At 43.5% G+C, this 25501-nt stretch overlaps 1 protein-coding gene across 5 annotated transcripts in view; it reads right to left on the bottom strand.

Annotated features, from left to right (window-relative positions):
* Nucleotides 1-25501, bottom strand: part of cpeb3 (cytoplasmic polyadenylation element binding protein 3) — a 138846-nt gene that overhangs the window by 34544 nt on the left and 78801 nt on the right. For all 5 annotated transcript variants that reach the window (XM_070875043.1, XM_070875045.1, XM_070875044.1 and 2 more), the window contains 2 exons: nucleotides 8141-8259; nucleotides 7331-7445 (listed from right to left, as the gene is read on the bottom strand). In XM_070875043.1, coding sequence (XP_070731144.1) covers nucleotides 7331-7445; nucleotides 8141-8259 — 234 coding nt within the window. The remainder of the gene's footprint in view (nucleotides 1-7330; nucleotides 7446-8140; nucleotides 8260-25501) is intronic.

Here is a 25501-nt window from a genome sequence, read left to right on the forward strand (position 1 = left end):
CCCACAGAACTTATTTCTTCCTATCTCTACTCTATTTTTTTTCTCCCCTTGTCCAGTCTCTTCCCACCTACATCCACGACTCCTCCGACGCCCTCCGTCACTTTAACAGTTTCCAGTTTCCTGGCTCCAACCATCTCCTTTTCACCATGGACATCCAATCCCTCTGCACTTCCATCCCCCACCAGGATGGCCTGAGGGTGGTCCGCTTCTTCTTGAGCAGAGGCCCAACCAGTCCCCATCCACCACCATCCTCACACGGAACAACTTCTCCTTTGACTCCACTCACTTCCTCCAAATTAAAGATGTTGCTAATGGGAACCCGCATGGGTCATAGCTGTGCCTGCCTTTTCGTGGGATATGTGGAACATTCTGGTCCCCTCCCTCACCTCTTTTCCTGGTACATACGTGACTATCGGTGCAGTTTCCTGCTCTCGCCCCGAACTTAAAAATTTCATTCACTTTGCATTTAATTTCCACCCCTCCCTCACCTTCATATGGTCCATCTCCGACTCTTTCCTTCCCGACTTCTCTGTCTCCATTTCTGGGAATAGGCTATTGACAAACATTCACGAAAAGCCCACTGATACCCACAGCTATCTGGTCTACACCTCTTCCCACCCCGCATCCTGTAAGGACTCCATTCCATTCTCCAGTTTCTCCATCTCTGTCGCATCTGTTCTGACGATGCCACTTTCCACACTAGTGCCTCCATTAGGTTTTCCTTTTTCCTCAACCGAGGATTCCCCTCCACCGTGATTAACATGGCCCTCAACCGTGTCCGTTCTATTTGTTGTACTTCTGCCCTTACCCCTTCTCCTCCCTCGGAGAACCACGACAGGGTTCCCCTTGTCCTCACCTTTCACCCCACCAGCCTCCACGTTCAACGGATCACCCTCTGCCATTTCCATCACCTCCAGCATGATCCCACCACCAATCATATCTTCCCCTCCTCTCAGCATTCCGAAGGGATCGCTCCCTCCGCGACACCCTGGTCCATTCTGCAGTCACCCCAGCAGATGCAACAGCTGCCCTTTTATCTCCCACTGTCCAAGGCTCCCAAGGGTCCCACTGTCCAAGGCCCCCAAACTCTCCTTTCAGGTGAAACAGCGATTTACTTGTACTTCTTTCAATTTAGTAAGCTATATTCGCTGCTCACGGTGTGGTCTCCTCTACATTGGGGAGACCAAACGCAGATTGGGAAGACCGCTTTGCGGAACACCTCCATTCAGTCCATAAATGTGACCCCGAGCTTCCGGTCGCCGGTCACTTTAATTCTCCGCTCCACTCCCAATCTGACTCCTGTACTCGGCCTCCTACACTGTTCCAATGAAACTCAAGTTCGAGGAACAGCACCTCATCTTTCATTTAGGTAATTTACAGCCTTCTGGACTCATCAGACCATAATCTCTGTCCATATTTTGTTACCTTTCCTCCCTTTTATTTTTCAAGCCCACCTTTCCTCGCTTTTATTTTTTTCTCCATTTCCCATGGCAGCTGGTAATTATGCCACCTTTCACACTTTATCAAGACTCGTCTTTTGTTTCCTAACTTGTGCCATTACTATTGTGTTCCTAACACAGATGAGACTGCACACAGGGAGATTAAAGTAACAGTAAGCTCAGTCTTTATTAAGACACTCTAGAGTGAGGAACAGGCCTTGGGGCTGGCTTATATACAGTGCTCCCAAGGGATGCTGGGATCCCTTGGGACTTCAGGGGATGTGCTTCCTGGTGGCGGAACATGGGAGTGCATGCTTTACAGATACAGGCCGTGGATGGCAAACATGGCCCTCAGGCTTTCAATGGTGGCGGTGGCGGTGTTTCCTGACATTATTTCACATTCAATCCATTTTGAAAAAGCATCCACCACCACCAGGACCATTTTACCGAGAAACGGGCCCGCATAGTCAACATGGACCATGGTCTGGAGGGCCAGGACCACAAACTTAGTGGTGCCTCTCTGGGCGCGTTGCTCAACTGAGCACACACACTGCATTGCCGTACACAGGACTCTCAAGTCCGAGTCGATACCGGGCCACCACACGTGGGATCTGGCTATCACTTTCATCATTACTATACCCGGGTGTGTGCTGTGATGATCCGAGATGAATGTCTCCCTGCCCTTTTTGGGTAGCACTACGCGGTTACCCCACAACAGGCAATCTGTCTGAATGGACAGCTCGTCCTTTTGCCACTGGAACGGCTTAATTAGCTCTTGCATTTCAACGGGGATGCTGGCCCAGCTCCCATGCAGTACACAGTTTTTTTTTTACTTGGGACAGCAGAGGATCTTGCCTGGTCCAAGTCCTAATCTGGCGGACCGTGACAGGTGGTTTATCATTTTCAAACGCTTCCATGACCATCAACAAGTCTGCAGTCTGCGCCACCATCAACAAGTTTGCAGGCAGCGCCATTTCCACTCCCGACTGAGAGCATCTGCACAGTTCTCGGTGCCTGGCCTGTGGCGGATGGTATAGTTATACGCTGATAGCGCGGAGTGCCCACCTTTGTGTACGGGCTGAGACATTAGTATTTATCTCCTTGTTTTCAGCAAACAGGGATATGAGGGGCTTGTGATCGGTTTCCAGCTCAAATTTGAGGCCAAACAGGGACTGATGCATTTTCTTTACCCCGTACACACACGCTAATGCCTCTTTCTCAATCATGCTGTAGGCCCTCTCGGCCTTAGACAAGCTCCTGGAAGCATAGGCAACAGGTTGCAACTTCCCCGCAACGTTAGCTTGTTGTAATACACACCCGACTCTGTACGGCGACGCATCACATGCTAGCACAAGTCGTTTACATAGGTTATACAATACAAGCAGCTTGTTGGAGAATAAAATGTTTCTGGCTTTCTCAAAAGCAATAACTTGGCTTTTTTCCCATACCCAGTTCTCACCTTTATGCAATAACACATGTCGAGGCTCTAAGAGGGTGCATAACCCCGGTAGGAAGTTACCAAAATAGTTGGAGTCCCAGGAACGACCACAGCTCCATGACGTTCTGTGGCCTGGGCGCGTTCCTGATAACCTCTCTGTCTTGGCGTCTGTGGGCCAAATGCTGTCCGCCGCGATCTTTCTCCCCCAAAACTCCACTTCTGTTGCTATGAAGATGCATTTCGACCTCTTCAGCTGCAGCCCTACACGATCCAGTCACTGGAGGACCTCCTCCAGGTTTTGTAGGTGCTCGACGGTGTCCCGACCTGTGACCAAAATGTTGTACTGAAAAACCACCGTGCGTGGTACCGGCTTGAGTAGGGTCTCCATGTTTTTCTGGAAGGTCGATGAAGCCGACCGAATTCCAAATGGGCATCTGTTGTAGATGAACAGTCCCTTGTGCATGTTGATGCAGATGAGGCCCTTCGAAGACTCCTCCAGCTCCTGCGTCATATGTAGGCTGAAGTCAGGTCGAGCTTGGTGAACGTCTTGCCTCCTGCCAGCGTCGCAAATAAGCCGTCTGCCTTGGGCAGCGGGTATTGGTCCTGTAGCGAGAAACGATTAATAGTTACTTTATAATCGCCGCAAATCCTGACGTGCCATCACTTTTGAGTACTGGAACAATCGGGCTGGTCCACTCGCTGAATTCCACTGGGGAGATGATGCCCTCGCGTTGCAGCCTGTCCAGCTCGATTTCCACTCTCTCCCTCATCATGTGAGGTACCGCTCGCGCCTTGTGGTGAATGAGTCGTGCCTCTGGGACTAAGTGGATCCGTACCTTCGCCCCGGAAAAGTTTCCAATGCCTGGCTCAAAAAGGGAAGGAAATTTGTTAAGAACCTGGGTACATGAGGTCACATCGACATGTGATAGCGCTCGGATGTCATCCCAGTTCCAGGATTTTGCCCAGCCAGCTCCTTCCAAGCAGTGTAGGGCCATCGCCCGGGACAATCCAGAGTGGCAGTTTGTGCACCATGCCCTCGTAGGTGACCTTGACCATGGCGCTGCCCAGGACAGTGATAAACTCTTTGGTGTACATTCTCAGTTTCGTGTGGATTGGGCTCAGGGCTGGTCTGAGTGTCTTGTTGCACCACAGTCTCTCAAACATCTTTTTACTCATGATGGATTGGCTAGCGCCAGTATCCAGTTCCATGGCCACAGGTAAGCCATTCAATTTTACATTTAGCATTATAGGTGGACATTTCGTCGAAAATGTGTGCACCCCATGTACTTCAGCATCTGTCTCCTCTCTGAGGCTCGAAATTGCTTTGATCCACCATGGACCGATCTTCCTCTGCCATGTGGTGGTTAGCAGGTTTTGCAGAGCTTGCAGCTCGTTGGAGGTGCCCCATTGTTCCACAGATCTTGCAAACATACCCTTTGAAGCAGCATGAATAGGCTGAATGGAAGCCTCCACAATGCCAACAAGGTGTGAATTGCCTTGCATTCATCCTTTGCTGCGGACTCCAAGTCATCTGGGTCACCTGAGGCCTGCTGGCAGTTGCAGACTCGTGGTTTCTGCCCTGTACACTTCTGCTCGCAAACATAGCAATGTTCATAAATTAACTGGAACTAACACTTGTGTGCAGAGAGATTTGTTTGGTGTTATCACTAGTGGACATAAACGCCTGTGCTATCGCAATGGCCTAATTGAGGGTCGGTGTCTCTACAGTCAAAAGTTTTCGTAGGATGGTCTCGTGGCCAATGCCCAGTACAAAAAAGTCTCTGAGCATCTGCTCCAGGTAGCCATAAAACTCATTGTCCTGCAAGTCGCCTCAGCTCGGCGATGTAGCTCGCCAATTCCTAACCTTCAGATTGCTGGCACGTATAGAACCAATACCTCGCCATCAGCACGCTCTCCCTCGGGTTAAGATGCTCCCAAACCAGTGTACACAGCTCCTCATATGACTTATCTGTGGGTTTCACCGGTGCCAGAAGATTCTTCATGAGGCTCGCAGACCGTGAGGAGGACCACTCTCCTTTTTGCAGTGCTTCCTTCTCCGTCCAGCTCATCAGCTACAAAGTACTGGTCTAGCGGTTCGACATAGGCTTCCCAGTCCTCACCCTCCATGAACTTCTCCAGGATGCCCACAGTTTGCTGCATCTTTGCGTTGGATTTGTATACTCGTCGCCAGTTATTGTGTTCTGAACACAGATGAGACTGCACACAGGGAGGTTAAATTTAACAGTGACCTCAGTCTTTAATAAGACACTCCAGAGTGAGGAACAGGCCTTATATACAGTGCTTCCAAGAGATGCTGGGATCCCTTGGGACTTCAGGGGATGCGCTCCCTGGTGGCGGAACATGGGAGTGCATGCTTTACAGATAAACAATTACCTTCTCAATTTGGTACATCATCCCTTTTGTCTCAAATCTCTCCTGCCTTCCACCCCATCACGTTTGTTCTTTCTTCCCCCCCCCCCCACCCCTTTCAATGCCCCTGCACTTCCTTAAGAATCTGTTATATTTCAAACTTTTGCCAGTTCTGACGAAGGGTCAGCGACCTGAAACGTTAACTCTGTTTCTCTCCACAGATGCTGCCTGACCCGCTGAGATTTCCAGCATTTTCTGTTTTTATTTCAGATTCCAGCATCCGCAGTATTTTGCTTATGTGTCAACACTTCATTGTTTTTCACCTGCGTAAATGATGTTGGTCGCAATGCAACACTGCAGCATTTCACCCCTCTCACTCCCCCCACCACCAGGGACCAAGTGATATTGGGAAAGTTTTATCTTGTGAATGTAGAAGGCACCATGGGGTGAGGTTTTTCTAGGTGTATGGGGTAAAAAGGTTTCTGTTGTGCCTGTAAGCACTCTAGTAATGACTCCACGCGGCAAGTTATTGTACTTGAACTGTGGTGACCGTAGTCCATTTATTACAGCTCCCGAGGGAGGGTACAGTATGGTGAACTCCCTTTTATACCTGGTTACTTGTCGTGTACAGGTGACCCCTCGGTCTCCACCAGTTGCGCCCTCTGGTGATACAAGTATAGTGTATACAGTGTGAAGGTGCATCCAGTAGTCTTATGTAACTATACATTGAGTGTACAGGGTGTATATTTATATTATACATTCACAACAGTTTCAGTTCACAAATTAACGTGATATCTGGGATTAGATTCCCAATGAAACAAACTAGACCCTGTAGAATTGTATTGGAAGTCCTACAACTACTTTTATTTTGATATTAAAAATATGTCTTCATTCTGCCAGGAAACATTTTTGAGTTACAATAGGCTCTAAAATGCCATTTAAAAAAAAAAATCTTCAAAATTCAAGTTTTCTTGGTTGACACTGGGGGAGGGGGGAGGGGGGAGGGAAGGGTTTTGTTTCCAGATTCCTGCTCTGAAACTAAATGACACACCATCAGTGCGCGATAATCCGCCTTTAATAATTTCTAAATTCATCCCTGCTGCAAACAGTGCTCATGTATTTTACATTATTTTTTCTACAATAAGTGATTGAATGCTGGGTAATCTTTGCATCTTTTGCCTCCACCCCACCCCCCTCTGTCTCTATCCCTTCCTTCTCCCTCCCTTTTCCCTACTGTTCTCTCTCAGTATCTTCCTATTTATCTCTGGAAAAACCTACAAACTGTAATTAAAAAAATAAAAACAAAAACTGGTACATAAAAATAAGGTTTGTAGGACAGGCACTGCTATGTGAAGTTTGTATTCTCATGTAGACCTGAGCCAGAGGCTTTGCTCTGTGGTTTGCAATCTCTGAGACTTATTGCTCATTAATGTAACCCCTCACAGTTCCTGGTGAATGTTTACTGCTCAAATAAGAATGATGCCGGCTGTCCCTGGTAACTGCTCAATAACAAAAGGGACCTCCACCATGAGCGCATAAAATTGAAAATATATTTCAAAGTTGAAGACTGCAATAAGGATGTACAACTCACCCCAAATACAGATCGCATTTGTACAAAATATTAACATTTTAAATATGGGACTCTTAGTGTACTTTTTAAGTAAAACGCCATCTCTCCAATCACGTTCCCCATTTTGTTCCCAAAACCTGGCAAGTGCAATGGCAGAAATTGTCCAGTAAAGTCAATTAATGCATTCACTCCAGGAAACATCCTCATTATCTCAAAAGAGTGGTTGCAAACTGTTTTGAAGAAAATAGACCTTTATATAAGGCAAGAACACAAAGATCCTTTGAGGAAACATTACAAAATTTGTACTTTTGTAGATTATATTAAACACTAAACACACCTAACAGTACAACCTCTTAACTATATGCAACTGACATTGGCATGTATATTGGGCAAAATATCGATATATAGTTGAACTCTGCTCTATGAATTCCACTCAAACCAGTTTTGGAATTTTGATCAGACTTCACATTCTCAGTCATCAAAACCTTGGGGACTCACTTCATCTTCACTCACCAGCTCGAAGAGGTCTGGGAACTCCTCCCACGAAGATGGTCTTCCTGGGGTCCAGAGGCTGAGAACCATCCATCACAAAATCACTATCACTCAGGTTCCATGGTCGAATTTGCACCTTTAAAAAAAAACAAGGTTTTGCTAAATGATCTTTGAAAGCTATAAAAGTTTTTTTAAATCTAAGAAATCCAAGCATCTTAAGCAAATATGTTTTGTAATAACAGCCTCCAATTTTAATTTATAATAATTTCATTTGTACATGGTGCAGTCGACACAAGTCAACATTTGCTTTGTAATTTTAAAAGAGTGGGCATAATACAATTTTTTCATGCAAACTTACATGGACTCAGTTTTAAATTGCTAAATTCGCTTTACTGCAAAGCTCTGAGGCACAAAAATGTTACAAAACTGCTGGGGAAGGATGAATATCAGAACTCATTGTGTACCTCCTTTTATTTTGTAAAAAGCCAGGGATTAGGACACAACTAGTCAACAAAAAACACTGATACAGCGATCACCTACAGGGAACAAATGCCAGGCTGCTTTGTATTTGCTTATTGCTCTGGAAACTACAAACAAAGGCTTAATTATGCAGTTCACCATTTATTAACAAATTCCCAAGACCCAATCTTAGAATTTTACTGAAAATAAAAGCTCCATCAGTAAATGGATAATCAAAATGATACAGCATGCATTTGCATTCATCAGGGGGGAGAGGGAGGAGAAGCCAGCTGAACAATTCCCAGGTTTGGTGGCTCGTGGAATGACAAAGAGAACAGATGGTGTGCAGAAACAAGCTGCAGATCCATTTACCGGTTTGTCCTTGATAGTGGGGCTCGAAACACACAGGTACAGCTTCCCATCTTCCTCAATACATGCATCTATCAGAGCTTGCACAGAGCTTTCCTCTTGAAATAGCAGGAAGGCATAACCTATGAGAGGATAAGAAATTACAAGAAAAAAAAATAAGCCTGTTGTAGAAGACACAAGTTAAAATTGCAATCATTTGCCTTTATATAATATCCTTAACATAATAGAACATCCCAAGGTGCTTCACACGAGAGAGACTGAGTGGTGGAGAATTTAAAGAGTCCAACAGACAGGTTTTGAAATTTTTTTTTTAACACTAAGAAGATTAGCAGGGCAAAGATGTTTAAGGGGGCATCTCAGAGGGTGGGGCTAAAGTGACAAAGCTCTCCCACAGAAGTAATTATCAGGAGGTGAGGATGCACAACAGTCTAGCAGTGGAGAACTGAAGAGCATGGGGTATGATGTAGAGTTGGAGAAAGTGGCAGAGGTCGGATGTAGACAGATCTGTAAGTGAGGACAATGGATTTTAATCCAATCTATTGGGAGACAGGGAGCCAGTGGAGATTAGCAAGGACAAGAGTGATAGGTGAACTAAATACAAGCTTGGATCAGTATACTGGCAATGGAGTTATGGACCATCGAGTTTGCATAGAGAAACAATCCAGGAGGTCATTGAAAATAGACACAAGTCTCAACATTTCAACAACTAAACATAGGGTCAATAACTGGTGCATTCTCAATTTTATTAAAAAACTTAAAAGTTTTCGATTTATAGGAACTGATGAAAAAGTTCTGCAAATTTTAATGCATGCTTGAAACTGCTTAATAAGATCTTGAAAAAAATGCAAAACAGTTAAATGAATTTCAGTTTTCAAATCACACAAGTATAGATGAGGCAGGCCACCTGGACAATTGTTTCATAAATAAACAGAGCAGTACTGCTGGTCAAGATTTGAAATGCCATGAACTAACTTTCAAATGCTAAACTAGCACAGGAAAGATTCCTTTCCAGAGTTCTCTTAGTCCTACAGCAAACAACAGTTACAATGCAATGGAACTCGTGGGGTGGCAGGGAACTGGAAAGCAGAAGCACGTGGCTCCGTGCCAGGTGTAGGTTCATTGTGACAACACATTGCTTTACCTATTTGTGCTCCAGCAGCTCAGCCAATCTTTCTGAAAGCAAATGGTTGTAAATCATTCTTCTGCAAGTGGTGACCTCTCTGCTTGCTCCACAACTGTTTTAACTTCTTCCTCATCCTCATGCTTCAAATGAAACACAGCAAGAAGCAGCACAGAAGGCAGCAGCAGAGGAGGATGTGCCGAGCCATCAGTTCAGGCCATCGCCTCACATCCTCACCCACCCCATCATTTGCCCTTGAGAAAGATAGTAGGGCTAAGGAACTTACACTGGGTGAAACAGAACGAGGGAGCTGGAGGAGCAGGGAGTGGAAGAGGAGCCTGATTGTATAGGGCAGAGGCTCAGGAGTCAGGAGATGTCGACTGAAGAGCATGTAGACCCCAAATTCAAGAGTCCCACAATGAAAATGAGGATTTTTGCTTAGAATCTGGGAGAACGGGTCCTACCCCAAATTCCACCCATCCGCATAATGTTCACCTCTAGCCCCCTGGAATTTCAGATTGGTAATGTTCATAAACACATGGTATCCACAGCCAACAAGTTGCATTTATATAATGCATTTAACATAAAAGAAATCCTGAAATACTTGAGAGGCATGGGAGAAGCAGAGCTGACTCAAAAGGAGGGGAGATATGGAGAGGTGAAAGGGTTGATCTTTGAGGAGTGTCTCAGAGGAGAGGGAGGTGGAGAGGTGGAAAAAATTCTACAGCGTGAGACCTAGGTGGCTAAAAGTATGGCCACCACTAGTGGCCAAACGGAGAGGCGGTGCACGAGAGACAACCCAATAGGAAATGATTACAAGAGAAAGGATGGCGAGGGGCAGGATTTGGAGGTTATATCCAGCTCCATTTTGATAAAACATTGGCAGAAGACGACACAAACATTAGAGTTAGGAGTAAGAAAAGGCCATTAGCCTATAATCTCTCTGGTACATAGCGACATCTTCAACACCTTGAATATATTTATCCACCACCATGTGTAGAAAATTATTAAAAATAGTTAATCATTCGGAGTAAAAAAATTTAAAATTCAAGTTAAATTTACTTCAAGCTAATTTAAGATTGAGCTCTTCTGGTGCCAATAGCCCAACTTACTTCAACTTAATATTCTGGCTTACCTCATCTATACCATTTAATATTTCATATTTCTTAATGAGATCACTCTTGCCTACTTCTCACTAGACTGTAGAACTTGAGCTACACAAAACTTCACAACTCATTTCCTTGCAATTATCCTTACTGTTTTCTTCCTCAATGTATGCACATATGCTTTGCAGTACAGAAACCAAGTATTCAGTTTTCAGAAGTGGTCTGACCCAGGTATTATAAAGCCATAGCATTATTTCTACACACTTGCATTCTGTTGCTTTGTCCATACATCAATCCTATTACCTTTATTTAATTGCTTCGCCACATAGACTTGTCACTAAGTGTCCAGACAACTATTATTTTAACATCCCCATCTAGATTGCCCCAAGATAATTCTATTAGAATTGTTAATATTTCTCAGTACTGTATTAACTTCCATTTGCCTGCCCACTTACTGATCAAAATCCTTCTGCAAATAGAACTATAGGAGTTTATCTCACAGGTGACCATTTGGCCCATTGTGTCTGTGCTGGTTCTTTGCTAGAACTAATCACATTACATTGCATAGCATTATCTCTTCCTTGGATTCAAATCTCTTTTTACTGTTGCATCAAAAGATGTGGATGCAATGGTCTCTGTCTCTACTCTGTGGCAAAACATTGAATGTTGTAACAAATCTCTATGTAAAGATATTTCTCAGAACACGAACAACTTGTATTTTATATATGCCCTTAACGTAGTGAAATGTCCCAAGGCGCTTCACAGGAGTATTAGGAGACAAAGAATTTGACACCGAGCCACATAAGGAGAAATTAGGGCAGGTGACCAAAAGCTTCATCAAAGAGGTAGGTTTTAATGAGCATCGTGAAGAAGGAGAGAGTGGTAGAGAGGTTTAGGCAGGGAGTTCCAGAGCCTATAGCCCAGGCAACAGAAGGCACGGCCAGCAATGGTTTAGTGATTATAATCAAGAATGCGCAAGGAGGACAGAATTAGAGTGTTGACGTCTCGGGTGTTAGAGATAGGGACAAGCAAGGCCATGGAGGGATTTGAAAACAAGGATGACAAATTTGAATTCGAGGCTTTGCTTAACCAGGAGCCAATGTAGGTCAGCGAGCACATGGGGTGATGGGTGAGCGGCACTTGGTATGAGTTAGGACACTGGCAGCCGAGTTTTGGATCACCTATAGTTTACATAGGGTAGAATGTGGGAGGCTAGCCAGGAGTGGGTTGGAATAGTCAAGTCTAGAGTTAACAAAGTCATGGATGAGGGCTTCAGCAGTGGATCAGCTGAGGCAAAGGTGGAGACGGGCGATGTTAGAGGTGGAAATAGACACTCTTAGTTATGCTGCGTATGAGGTCAAAAGCTCATTTTGGGGTCAAATATGACACCAAGGTTGCGAACAGTCTGGTGCAGTCTCAGACAGAAGTTGTGGAGAGGGATGGAGTTAATGGCTAGGGAATGAAGTTTGTGGTGGGGACCAAAAACAATGGGTTCGGTGTTGCCAATATTCAATTGGTGAAAATTTCTGTTCATCCAGAACTGGATGTTGGACAAGCAGTCTGACAATTTAGAGACTGAGGAGGGGTCAAGAATAGTGGTAGTGAGCTAGAGCTGGGTGTAATCAGCGTACATGTGGAAACTGATAGTGGTTTTGGATGATGTCGTCAAGGGGCAACATGCAGATGAGAAATAGGAGGGGGCCAAGGAGAGATCCTTGGGAGACACCAGAGATTACGATGCAAGGGCAGGAAGAGAAACCATCATCAATGAATGACAAATTTAAATTGATAACCTCTCATCACTGACTTCCCAGAGTAAATGGTCTTTCCCTTTTCATTTTAAATCCTTAATAATTTTTTAAAACTTCTAATTGGTCTCAATCTCTCCTCCAATGGAAATAGCCCCAGCAGCTCAATTCTCTCCTCATAACCACACATTTATCATTCCGAATATCATTCCCTCTATGGCTTTCATGTCTTTTCTATAATGGGACATGCAAAACTGAACACTAACTATAGTCTAACATTGCCTTGTTCATATTTATATAATTGCCTCTTTGCATTTGTACTGTATGACCCTACTTGTATAACCCAAAATACCATGGAGGGATTTGAAAACCAGGATGAGAATTTAGAAATCGAAAAGACATTTATGGCTTTATGTTTACCTGCACTCTCACTTTCAACGATTTGTGTGTTTGTGCCTCCAGGTATCCCTATTCCTGCACACCTTTCAGGATCTTTTCCTTGAGCTTATACTCACATTCCCGATAAAGGCATTACCTCACACTTGTCCATATTAAATTGCTTCAGCCACTAGTTAGCCCATTCTGCTCATCAGTCGATGCCCTTCTAAAGTCTTAAAATCAATTAAATGCAACCTGTTTCTACTGCTCTCAATATTTCAGTGCAGTCAGAAAATTTGATCAACTCACAATTAGTACAGTATTCAGTTAATTTAGATCATTTAAGAGACTAGAGATAAGATTTCAAGCACTAACCCCTGTGGCGCTGCAGTCAACACCTTGCCCGTGTGACATTACATCTTTATATATGCTCACAAACAAGCTGTCTCATATTGCATGGTTCATAAGTAAACTGGGGACAGAAACATTGTAATTGTTCAGTTGCAAGTCTGCCCTCTCTAAGGCCACAACTCGGGTATTCCCATTGGTGAAGTGGTCTGAATAGGTTCCAAGGTCAATTAAGGCCTAAATCATTACTGGAAGCTGCTCAACTCTTCTGGGTATCTTAGCAACTTTCAAGGTCATCTGAAGGTCATAACAAAAGCAAGAAATAACTATGTTTCGTTCTGTTTTTATGTACTTATTTTGAAAAAAAATTATATAAAACCACCAAAATCACAGCTGAACAAAGTACAGCATCTGGAGTGCGACAGAAACTTCACACGCATGTGCACGCACACAATCAGTTTAATTGCATCTCCTCCCAAATGGAGAGAGAAAATCATTACCATTCATGGAGCAGTCCACACAAACATGGTGGCATAGAACATTGATTATACACTGGGCACTTCCGCACAGGAATGACGATACTCACTTCAGATGACTCTTCTGCCTTTCTCAGCTTGTGGTTGTATAGTGACATTTGCAGAGACCCATGAGCAAGTGCCCACCCTCCCTTTTGACTAGAAATAGCTGACTGCACAAGTGCAAGGAGGAAAAAGGCAGCACACATACATTTAAACATAAGGATGTGGGATATAGAAAGCATGTGGATATAGTAAGAATTCTTTATCTCTGTAAACATTTCTAACAAGGAAGTAATAAGTCCAAGGCAACCAGTGGACATATCTGCATCAGCAAAACATTTAGAAACTCAAAAGTTGTTTCAAATGTCAGTTTATTAGGACCTAGATTACAGGCCTACTTAGCAACATTCCAAAAAGTTAGTTACATTTATAAAAGTTGCATTTTCTCCAAAAATATCATAGAACTCCCCCCCCCCACATGACAAAATTATTGAACATTACCTACTTCAAAAACAAGATTTTGGAGGCATTAAAATTTCTACTTCTTAAACAGCCAACACTGAACCCAGTCTACTGCATTTAGTTTGAAACATAATTTATATTGTCCATCTGAACAATGTATTGGGTCACTGGTATTTACCCCATCACTCATTTTCTATCCTGCTTGAAATTATGGTAGGTACTCTTCACATCTTACTTTCTGTATTTCCATCTTTATTATGTACATAATGTTCAAAGTATTAATTTCTCAAATATTACAATATTGAAAAATAGTTAAGTGTCAGACTCTGATCTTGAATTCCTAAAAATGTATTATTTTTTTAAATTGTCACAATTGCCGCGTGCGATTTACTGATGAACAATTTTCTTTTTATTGACTTTTAAAAATATTCTCCTTCGTAGGTTATTCTGTGCCATGTACCATTCCATCACAAGAGGACATATAACTGGCCCATCGGGATTCTGTCAATGGAGATTCTGGGAATCACCATTGACCATAAACTCAACTGGATCAGCCACATAAATGCCATTGTTAATAAAGCACGTCAGAGGCTGGGTATTCTTTGGAGAGTGGATCACCCTCCTAACTCTCAAGCCTTTCCACCACCTACATGGCACAAGTCAGGAATGTGATGAAATACTCTTCACCTGCGTGGATAGATGCAGCTTCAACAACACTCAAGAAGCTCAAGACCATCTAGGACAAAGTGTCCGGTTGAACTGCATCTCACCACGAGTTTAAACATCCGCTCCCGCCACCACTGACATATGTGGTTGCAGTGTGTAGTATCTACAGGATACACTACAGAAAGTCTCCACCTTCTTCAGCAACACCTCCCAAACCCACAACTTGCCCTCCAAGTCACACACCATCCTGACTTGGATATATATTGCTGTTCCTTATTGTCACTGGGTCAAAATTCTGGAACTCCCTATCTAACAGCATTGTGGGAGTGCCTTCACCACATCGAATGTAACCGTTCAAGAAGGCGGCCTACCACCATCTCGAGGGAAATTGGGGATGGACAATAAAGGCTGACCTTGCCAGCAACGCTCACACCTCAAGAATATATATATATATTTTTTTTAAATATCTCTAACCAGCAATTAGGATTTGTCCTCTCTCTCCTTCTGGCGTATTGCCTCATTTCTCAGATGCCCGAGCAAGGTAGAGAATGCAACTTATAGGGAAATCACAAGGGTGCATTAGTGTCCTTTTCTATACCTAGCACTTCACACTGGTTCAGCAATACACCATGATATGGAATCATTTTGTTCTACATAAGATTTTGAATGAATCTAGCCCCAAAGGCATTTCTCTCTTTTTGTTCCCTCTTCTAATTGTGAAACATCTGATACAAAATAAATATCCAGATTTATAGTATTTTATTCAAAATAATCAGTTTTAAACTTTAATCAGTTTTAATCAGTTTTAAAACAGTGCCTAATTATTTAATAAAAATTAATTTGACTAAAATCATGGGGTCAACAAAGATTAAAGCCAAAAAGGAGAAAAACAGCAGAAGTAGCACTGACAATTAACCTCTTACCTAGCTTAGAAATTTCCAACAGATTAAAGGCAATTTTATTTGAAATTCATCACAGAAGTGGGCAAATAATGCAAAGGAAGCAAAGGAGACTCTCTTCCTGGTCTTGTTCATAAGTTGCCTGAAGAACTGGTTCTAAATCAACCAATGCACAGAGGACACTGCCATCCACAAGCACATCCCAAGTCAAACTGACAGATGTTGTCGTCAAACAATTCATCCATAATTTGCCCACCAAACCAGTGATCAAAGAACTGACAAATTTTGTTTAGTACAAATTTTTAAATAGGCAGATTGATGACCAAGAATCCTAGAAAATGTTCACTGGTCATCTGTATGTGACTTCTGCAAGTTGACAAAAGAAACAGATTTTCATCATGTCACATCCAGTGGGCATATACCTAGAGCTTTGCAATCCTCATTAATACTACTGACCTTCCTTCATGTTAAAAAAAAGTGAATCAGCTAAACAGAGTGCTTCTGGTGAAACCCATCTGTTCTCTACAGTTTCCAAAAACTGGTGCTCAATTACATCATGCTGAATAACCAGTTCAGCATAACCTTACAGCATTATAAAAGTTAGTAAACATTGCATCCCTGCTCTCTCTCCACTGACTAGTAGGGTAATACCACAGACGAAAAGCAAAAATCTGACATCATCCAGCTAAGCTCACATTTTAACAGAAAACAAACAGGCAGATTGTCACAGCAGGCAACAGGGGTTCAGCATCTTCCTCTGGAGGGGTCAGGCTCAAACTGCCCATCAAGAAAACTTTCCTTCCAGAGACAGTAATCCTGCAAAATGTTTGTGCTGCACTGCCTAATGACTAAGCAAGAATTTGAAGAGCATTCAAGACACATGTGTACAGGTACATTAGAAATACAATAGCCAATTGTTTCTCTCTCCCGCCTGACTAATTGCCATATCAGTCCTTCCTATTTACATAGTTACTGTTGACATTTTTTAAAGTGCGAAGTCTATATAGGGCTAGAAGTTGCACTCCAGCGGTATTAGCCATTTTGGGCGAGAACTGGGTCGGTGAAAAATTCCCTACCTGAGACACCCCGGCAGTTTCAAAGTACCACTGGGGAGAGGTCCGCGCGATCTTTGGCTGAGCGGGGACCCGTAGGTAAGTATTAAAAAAATATTTTTAAACGCCCACGTGGATCAGCAGAACTGGGCAGTAGGTAAGTAGGTCTGCAGGAAAAAGTTAAGTGATTGGTTTTTTACTATTTATTTTCAAAATATGTTGGGCTGATTTAATATAAAAATGTCTTGGGAATTTTTTTAGTTAGGCTTTTAAAAATTATTTAAATTCTTTTTTTGGTGTTAGCCTCGGTGTAAATTTTTAGATTTTATATTTTTCGCCCATTTTCGTTAGGCACCGCCCAAACGAGGCGAAATTGCACTTTGCCACCCAGATTGGGGTTGTAAGTCCCATATTTTTCACTGGGTGGATTTTTAAATTTTGGGGGGGGGGAAGTTTTTGCCAGCAATTATCTTCCCAGCCATAGCGGCTTCTTGGGTGGCAATCGGGCGCTGACGAGCTTTGGGGAAATTCTAGTCCTAAGAGTCTTCAGATGACTGGCCATGTTTATCCAATGAGTAGTGGAACCATGGAGAGCAGGATGATCAATAGGCCAAATACTGCGGATGCTGGAACTCAAAGAAACACAGAAAATTCTGGAAACATTCAACACGTCGAGCAGGAGGATGGAGAAACAAGTCGACACTTGAGGTATGGATCCTTTCAACCAATCTGCATCAATTGTTTGTTTCTTTCATGCTGCTTGGCCTGATGAGCGTTTTTTATTTTTGTTTCAGACCAGGATGATCTTGGGTATGATCCCTAATCTGTGTTGAAATAACGGATTTCAGCCAGATAGCTACAACCAGTTTCAGCACCATGGTGCTGGCAAGGGGAAATAAAAGCAATTGTTGTGATCCAGCAACTATTTTTGAAAATATAGGCAAGGAGGCATTCATTTTGGACAGAACTGGGTTGTAGATTGCCATAGTCAAATAGACTCTAGACATTCACTGCCAAGACTAACACATGAATAACAGCAACTTGAATGTACAGGAGGATGCATATACAATACTATAGCAGGAAAGGAAAGACAATTGTTAAGTTAAAATAAAAAGTGGCAATCCCTACCTCATTGCAATTTTTTTTTTAAGTGACAGAAAATGAAATATGAAAACAGGGCAATAAGAACCATCATTTCTCCAAACTGGAGGAGGGTAAGGAACAGAAATTCAAATTAGGCCATCCAGTTCCAAGGGTAGACTGGTAAAATCCTGGGAACACGCCAGCTATAAACTCTTCTCCCAACTCGTTTGCCCATGCCCAGTGAAAGCAGTACTGGGGGAAGAAAAGAACTTGAAAGTTGGAGTGGAGATTTCCTGTTGCAGTGTATTCCAAACAGCAACGTTAATTACTACAAATCATTTGAAGCAAAACAGTTTTATAAAATATTTTTAAGTACAATTTTGTCATACAGCTATCAAAGTAGAATATGAATACAGTGAAATAATATCTCCGCATTAACTTACGTTTCAGGTTTATCGTGATTCTTCATAGAATTCATGTTCCATATGGAAAAACTGAGCATTTAGTAGTATGAATACTCTGCCTCCAGCACCTGACAGCAAGGATATTCCATCCAGTAATAATTGTTAAAAGCTATCCACAGAGACTGCAATAAATATTTTTGTAAAAAGCATCAGATGCTGTGACAGATTTGCTTTGACTGCTTGATTAGATAATTTGGTTTAAAATTTCTGCTATTACATTTTTGCATCAATACACAGAAAATGTGGCAATGGTCCTTACAGAATTTTAAAATGTGTCAAGAAACCACATGATACAGCAGTTTTTGTCAGTAATCCAGATTGTCCCAGCAGGGCCCCAGAAAGCAGCCAGGCCTGCATTTTAATTAGTTACCCTAGCATTTGGCACAGTTTTCTGCTCCATCCTCAGAGAAACCAACTCCAGTACCTTGTCTCAGCTCGAATATAAACTGAAGTCACAATGTATATTTGAATTAAATTATCTCTCATTTCCACGGTCATTTGAGTACAAGACTTGAACTGTAACCACTGTGGGAGTCGTGAACAACTAATCAGTATCAAGCACAGAGATCAACTCTCGGTTTTAGTTGTCCATTTTGTTCTCTTTGTCTTCCATAATCAACAGTAAAATGTAGAAGAACTCAAAAAGGTCAACCTAGAAAACAAAAAGCTGACCAACAGCTTCAAATAAACTGACATAGCTCCAAGCTGGTAACATAGAAACATAGAAAATAGGTGCAGGAATAGGCCATTCGGCCCTTCTAGCCTGCACCGCCATTCAATGAGTTCATGGCTGAACATTCAACTTCAGTACCCCATTCCTGCTTTCTCGCCATACCCCTTGATCCCCCTAGCAGTAAGGACCTCATCTAACTCCTTTTTGAATATATTTAGTGAATTGGCCTCAACAACTTTCTGTGGTAGAGAATTCCACAGGTTCACCACTCTCTGGGTGAAGAAGTTCCTCCGCATCTCGGTCCTAAATGGCTTACCCCTTATCCTTAGACTGTGACCCCTGGTTCTGGACTTCCCCAACATTGGGAACATTCTTCCTGCATCTAACCTGTCTAACCCCGTCAGAATTTTATATGTTTCTATGAGGTCCCCTCTCATTCTTCTGAACTCCAGTGAATACAAGCCCAGTTGATCCAGTCTTTCTTGATAGGTCAGTCCCGCCATCCCGGGAATCAGTCTGGTGAACCTTCGCTGCACTCCCTCAATAGCAAGAATGTCCTTCCTCAGGTTAGGAGACCAAAACTGTACACAATACTCCAGGTGTGGCCTCACCAATGCCCTGTACAACTGTAGCAACACCTCCCTGCCCCTGTACGCAAATCCCCTCGCTATGAAGGCCAACATACCATTTGCTTTCTTAACCGCCTGCTGTACCTGCATGCCAACCTTCAATGACTGACGTACCATGACACCCAGGTCTCTTTGCACCTCCCCTTTTCCTAATCTGTCACCATTCAGATAATAGTCTGTCTCTCTGTTTTTACCACCAAAGTGGATAACCTCACATTTATCCACATTATACTTCATCTGCCATGCATTTGCCCACTCACCTAACCTATCCAAGTCGCTCTGCAGCCTCACAGCATCCTCCTCGCAGCTCACACTGCCACCCAACTTAGTGTCATCCGCAAATTTGGAGATACTACATTTAATCCCCTCATCTAAATCATTAATGTACAGTGTAAACAGCTGGGGCCCCAGCACAGAACCTTGCGGTACCCCACTAGTCACTGCCTGCCATTCTGAAAAGTACCCATTTACTCCTACTCTTTGCTTCCTGTCTGACAACCAGTTCTCAATCCATGTCAGTACACTAACTCAGGTGCATAGGAATGTAAAGGACCAGAAAAGACCACGGTGGTCTTTCGATGTGGTCCTAGTATCTAGGAAATATAATATGCCATAATTTCTCTCTCAGTCCTCCATCAAATTTTTCTCTGGGTCCTTGTCCAACTCTCAGATTTATGGATACAATCAGCCTCTGCTGCCTCCTTTGTCATTCCATATACTACATTTAGTTAAATTTAAATCATCATTTCACCTTCCCGCATCTGATTTTGAGGCTATGTCCTCTGTGACTATGTTAAACATATTGATGTTTGTGTTGATTACTTTTATGAGCTCATCCCTGAGCGTTCCCTTTTCCAATGTAAATATTCCCAACTTATGGAGCCTCTCCTCATAACCCAAGCATCTAATCCGATTGCCGACATGTGAAAACGAGGGATTTGTAAGAAAGTTACAGATGTACCCATCATTCCTTCATTTGTATTAGAGGACAAGTAGTGCATAACAACCTGAAGGAAATTTCAAATGTTGACGGCACAAAATTGGTGGCACAATTCTAGGAGTTCAAGAGGCATGCTGTCCTGCAAACATTTTGAAATTTACATTCAAATTCTGGTTAATTTTAAGCAGTTTTATACTGCATAATTGATATATGGGGGGGGGGGGGGGGGAATAAAAAGACAATGGGGTTTTCAACAACTTACCAAAAAATTATCTCAAATCACTTCACCTCATCCAACTCCCCTGCCTAGTTCACAAAGGCACTCTAAATTCTCCTATCCTAATTCCTGAGGACACTGTATTTCATCCAATCTCCTTCCTCCTTCACAGTAACACTCTCTTCTCCTTCAACCTTCTCAGTTCATACTGGCAGTCTGTTCTTTTAATTCAACTTAACACTCTTCTCCCTCCCGATTCATTTTCAGTTAATGCTGGCATTCTCCTTCCTCTCCTACCCAAAAGCACTGTTCCTAGCTTCTGCCCAATTTCCTCTCCTTTCATTACCATCCAATTCCCTCTCCCCTTCGTTTTCCACTTCCGACTTCATTGTCATGCACTTGCCCAGTCATTACCATCCACTTCGCCCATCAACATCAATTTTCCCCTTTCCCCATTGGTTGTCATCTTCCAAAATTCCATAGATTCTAGAAAGGTTCCCGCGGATTGGAAGGTAGCCAATGTAACCCCGCTATTTAAGAAAGGAGGGAGACACAAAATGGGGAACTACAGACCAGTTAGCCTGACATCAGTAATAGGAAAAATGCTAGAATCTATTATTAAGGATGTGGTAACAGGGCACTTAGAAAATAATAATAGGATTGGGCAGAGTCAACACGGATTTATGAAAGGGAAATCATGTTTGGCAAACCTGTTAAGAGTTGTTTGAGGTTGTAACTAGCAGAATAGATAAGGGGGAACCAGTGGACGTGGTGTATTTGAATTTTTAGAAGGCATCCAATAAGGTGCCACACAAGAGGTTATTAAACAAAATTAGGGCTCATGGGATTGGGGGTAATATACTCACATGGATTGAGGATTGGTTAACGGACAGAAAACAGAGTAGGAATAAACAGATCATTTTCAGGTTGGCAGATTGTAACTAGTGGATCAAGGATCAGTGCTTGGGCCTCAGCTATTCACAATCTAAATTCAATGATTTGGATGAGGGGACCAAATGTAATATATCCAAGTTTGCTATGATACAAAGCTAGGTGGGAATGAAAGTTGTGAGGAGGAATCAAAGCGTCTTCAAGGGGATATAGACAGGTTAAGTGAGTGGACAAGAACAAGGCAAATGGAATATAATGTGGAGAAATGTGACCACTTTGGTACAAAATATAGAAAAACAGGATTTTAAAAAATATATAAACGGTAAGAGAGAGATTGGGAAATGTTGGTGTTCCGAGGGACCTGGGTGTCCTTATACACGAATCACTGAAAGTTAACATGCAGGTACAGCAAGCAATTAAGAAAGCAAATGGAATATTGGCCTTTATGACAAGACGATTTGAGTACAAGAGTAAAGATGCCTTACTGCAATCATATAGGGCCCTGGTGAGACCACACCTAGAGTATTGTGTACAGTTGTAATCTCCTTACCCAAGGAAGGATATACTTGCCATAGAGGGAATGCAACAATGGTTCACTAGACTGATTCCTGGGATGTCCAATGAGGAGAGATTGAGTAGACTAGGCTTATATTCTCTAGAGTTTGGACGAATGACAGATGATCTCATTTAAACATAAAATTCTTACAGGGCTCAATAGGGTAGATGCAGGGAAGATGTTTCCCCTGGCTGGGGTGTCTAGAACAAGGAGTCAATATCTCAGAATAAGGGGTCAACCATTTAGGACTGAGGAGAAATTTCTTTGAAATTCTCTCCCCCAGAGGGCTGTGGATGATCAGTTGTTGAGTATATTTAAGACAGTGATCACTAGATTTTTGAATATTTAGGAAATCAAGGGATGTGGGGATAGTGCAGGAAAGTAGAGTTGAGATAGAAGATCAACCGTGATCTTATTGAATGGCAGAGCAGGCTTGGGGGCCAAATGGCCTGCTCCTAATTATGGTCTTATATTTTCACCCATTCCCTTCTGCCCATTCAATCCTGTTTCTACCAGAGTCAAGCTTCTATTGCACTGAAGTGGATCCCTCACACCGCCCATCACAGTATGGAGTGCAGTCACCAAATGCTTCGGGCAGGAACACAAGTGCCCACCTACAGTATCAATCCATGGGCATGAAGCCAAGAGGAAGAGGGATTCAGTGTAGTGAAATAGCAGTCAGACTTGGATACGTATGATTAAGGAAGGGCCTGGTCTGCACTGATTTGTGTCATAAACACTGACACACTGACCAGGCCCCCAAATCGCTGACACAGTTTGACCCAGCAGATCTATCACATTCAGCCTTAGATTTCCATTCAAGAGGTGCTGAATCTGACCATTTCTAAAACAGACAACAATGAGAAATGCCACCAATTATTTTACCATCACAACTAATTTCCAGTACCTGTGCAATCCTGTTTGAGCTGTCAGCCAATAACCTTGACCAGCACACACACAATCTCTGATCTATGCCCAAACAATATTTTATAGAAAACAAATTGCTGTAATCCACAGCATTAAATAAATCTAATAGCAGCCTCTACCACAAGCATATTCTCTGAAAATCTAAAACCCTTGGAACAAATGATGTATCCCTCTTTACCAGCCAGCAGAGCGTTGAAGTCTCAAAACGTGTGTTCCATAAACTTTAATTGTTAAGTAAACACATTTGTTATAGATGCAAAACAAAGTTAAAACACTGGGGGCCGAAATTGCCCCTTTTTTAAAAGAACTGTTACTGCCTCAAAGACGTCAAAAGTGCGGAAAGCTGGTCGGCACGGAGGGGCCGCCATCTTGTAAATCGCCCTCTTATTTTTGGAGCAGTGTATGGCCATCTTCCTGCCCCGTCGGGCAGGCGCGACCCCTTATGGACACGCGGCGACCCCCTTTCCGCCCCACGTGGGAAATTGCCCTGCGGGAGCAGATCGGCCGCCACTTGCCGCCTCCAACAGCTTTCCCCAGTGGGAAGCTTCTTGTGGCTGGGCGGCGTGTCCACTCTTAAAGGGGAGGGCGCATTGCTGTGGCCACCATTTTATTTTAATTGTCGGTCGACTCCAAGGTCGGCCCAACAATGGAGGGCACAGGTTCGGTCGGGCTGCCAACAGGCAGGCTGGCACTCCCTCTTGGGTGCCAGGCTGCAGGCCTAGCTGAAACCCTCCCTGGTGGCCCGGTGAACCTAACTGAAATAAATGCAGAGCTCCTGAAGGGAAGGGATGTTGTGACGCGTCAGCGCGATGTCAAACGTTTGCGTCGCCCTAACGTCATCAGCGATACGCTGATGTCATCAGCGCGGTGCTGACGAGTTGGAGCGGCGGCGGACCCGATAACGGCACTTCTGTTCTGCCATGGATTGGGGTGGAGAAATCTTTTTTTTTAAATTGGTAAGTGCGCCCCATTCAAGGCGGAGGGCAATTTTGGCCCCTAGCTGTGCTTGCTCCAGCCTGAAATGACAAGAATCACAGGCTTGGAATTTGCGGTTGTAATGACGGCAAAAATGTCAGCGTTCTCCATCATGACTGAGTAAAACTGACAACAGTTTCTGCCGTCAGCACATGTGCAATTAAAATCCAGAAATCCAGAAGTTGCTGTCAGTAATACCGTGCACCTCGACAGAAGGATTGTTGCAGTCTTCACAGATGCAATCAACACAGAATCAGTGATTTGACATGAACTTCCACTTTTTATGCACTTTTCTCGCTGTAAAAAAAACAATGAAAATGTTATCCTTGTTCAATCAGGAGCAACTGAGTTTTTAACAGCATACTAAGTCATAATTACTGCTGAACAGCTTCTCTGGCCCTGAAAATTAATTTTACAAGTGTGGAGTCTCATTCCCCTAGATTAAAATTTGAATCTGAAATGCTTTTTACTTCCTGCTTTGATGTCCGAGAATTTTTCAATCTGATTGGCTGATCAGCCTGCTTGCTGATGGATGCACAGATCCTTTATAAATGGCGCCAAATTTAAAGTGACATAATAGAGGAAATCTACACTTTAGAGCCTGCTAAATCTTAGTGGGCAGCTCCCCCACCCCGTCCCTTCACCACTGACCACAAAAAATCTAGGCCATATAATTGCATAGGGTGGGGGTCACAGATTAGCGATCACTCTATGGTTGAGCCTTTGCACAATGCCACAAAACAGCTTTGTTTGCGAGATTCAAATACCTCTGGTAACAACACGATGCTTAACACCACTAAACAGGCATCCTCTCTCCCCAGACTCCCGATTGAGACTCTCCCCCTTCAAATCTCCAGCTCTCAGGACTCTATCCAATTGGTCTCTTGCCAGACCCAATGCCTGCCACCCAATTGTGCCTCTCATTCGAATGCCTTCCACCGATCTCCAACACCCTATTGGGAAGCTGCTGTTAGTTCATTAAAGCACTTCATAAGTTTTACTTTGTGTGTTTTACTCTGCTTACTGACATGCAGCAAATTTACCCAAAACATTTTAATCAATTAACAGCCCGTTTCTAGCTCAGTGCTGGGAATCCAGATTTTATAGATTTTGAGTCACGATTGAGGGTGTGAGGAATGTGCAATAAGCCTCTAGTCTCCATTCCACAACAAGTGCACGGTCCCGAATCCAGAACCCTCGGGACCGAGGCCATTCCGGATTTCGTGTTTTTCCCCGGACTTTGGAACGTCTTTCTGACGTCACGAATCCGAAACACCCGAGCCCAGGTTCAGGTATTTCCGGATTTCGGAATGTCAGAAGAGGGGTGGGTGGGTACCCGCCGAGGAGCTGTTCGGGGCCCGCTGAGGTTGTCGTCGGGCGGGTCCCCACCGAGGAGGTCGTCGTCAGGTGGGTCGGCCCTGCCGAGGTTGCTGCGCTGGGGCGGGCCGGGCAGCGGCAAGGCGAGGCCCGAGGTCAGGCAGCGGCGAGGGTCGTCCGATCCGAATTCCGGAGCTCCGAATTTTAGACGCTGCACCTGTATACTCCTCTCTCTAAAATCTCAGATTCCCTCTCCAAAAACCTCTGCATCCAATCCTCCCAGACCTTGTATCCCCTCTGCAGAACACCCACACTTGATAACTGGCCCTATCCCGCAAACCTTGTGCACATCAGCTTCTCCGTGTTTTTGTCAGATGTCGACACGCCCTCCCTCG

The sequence above is a fragment of the Pristiophorus japonicus genome, chromosome 3 (genome assembly GCF_044704955.1).
Source record: "Pristiophorus japonicus isolate sPriJap1 chromosome 3, sPriJap1.hap1, whole genome shotgun sequence".
Taxonomy (NCBI): Eukaryota; Metazoa; Chordata; class Chondrichthyes; family Pristiophoridae; genus Pristiophorus; species Pristiophorus japonicus.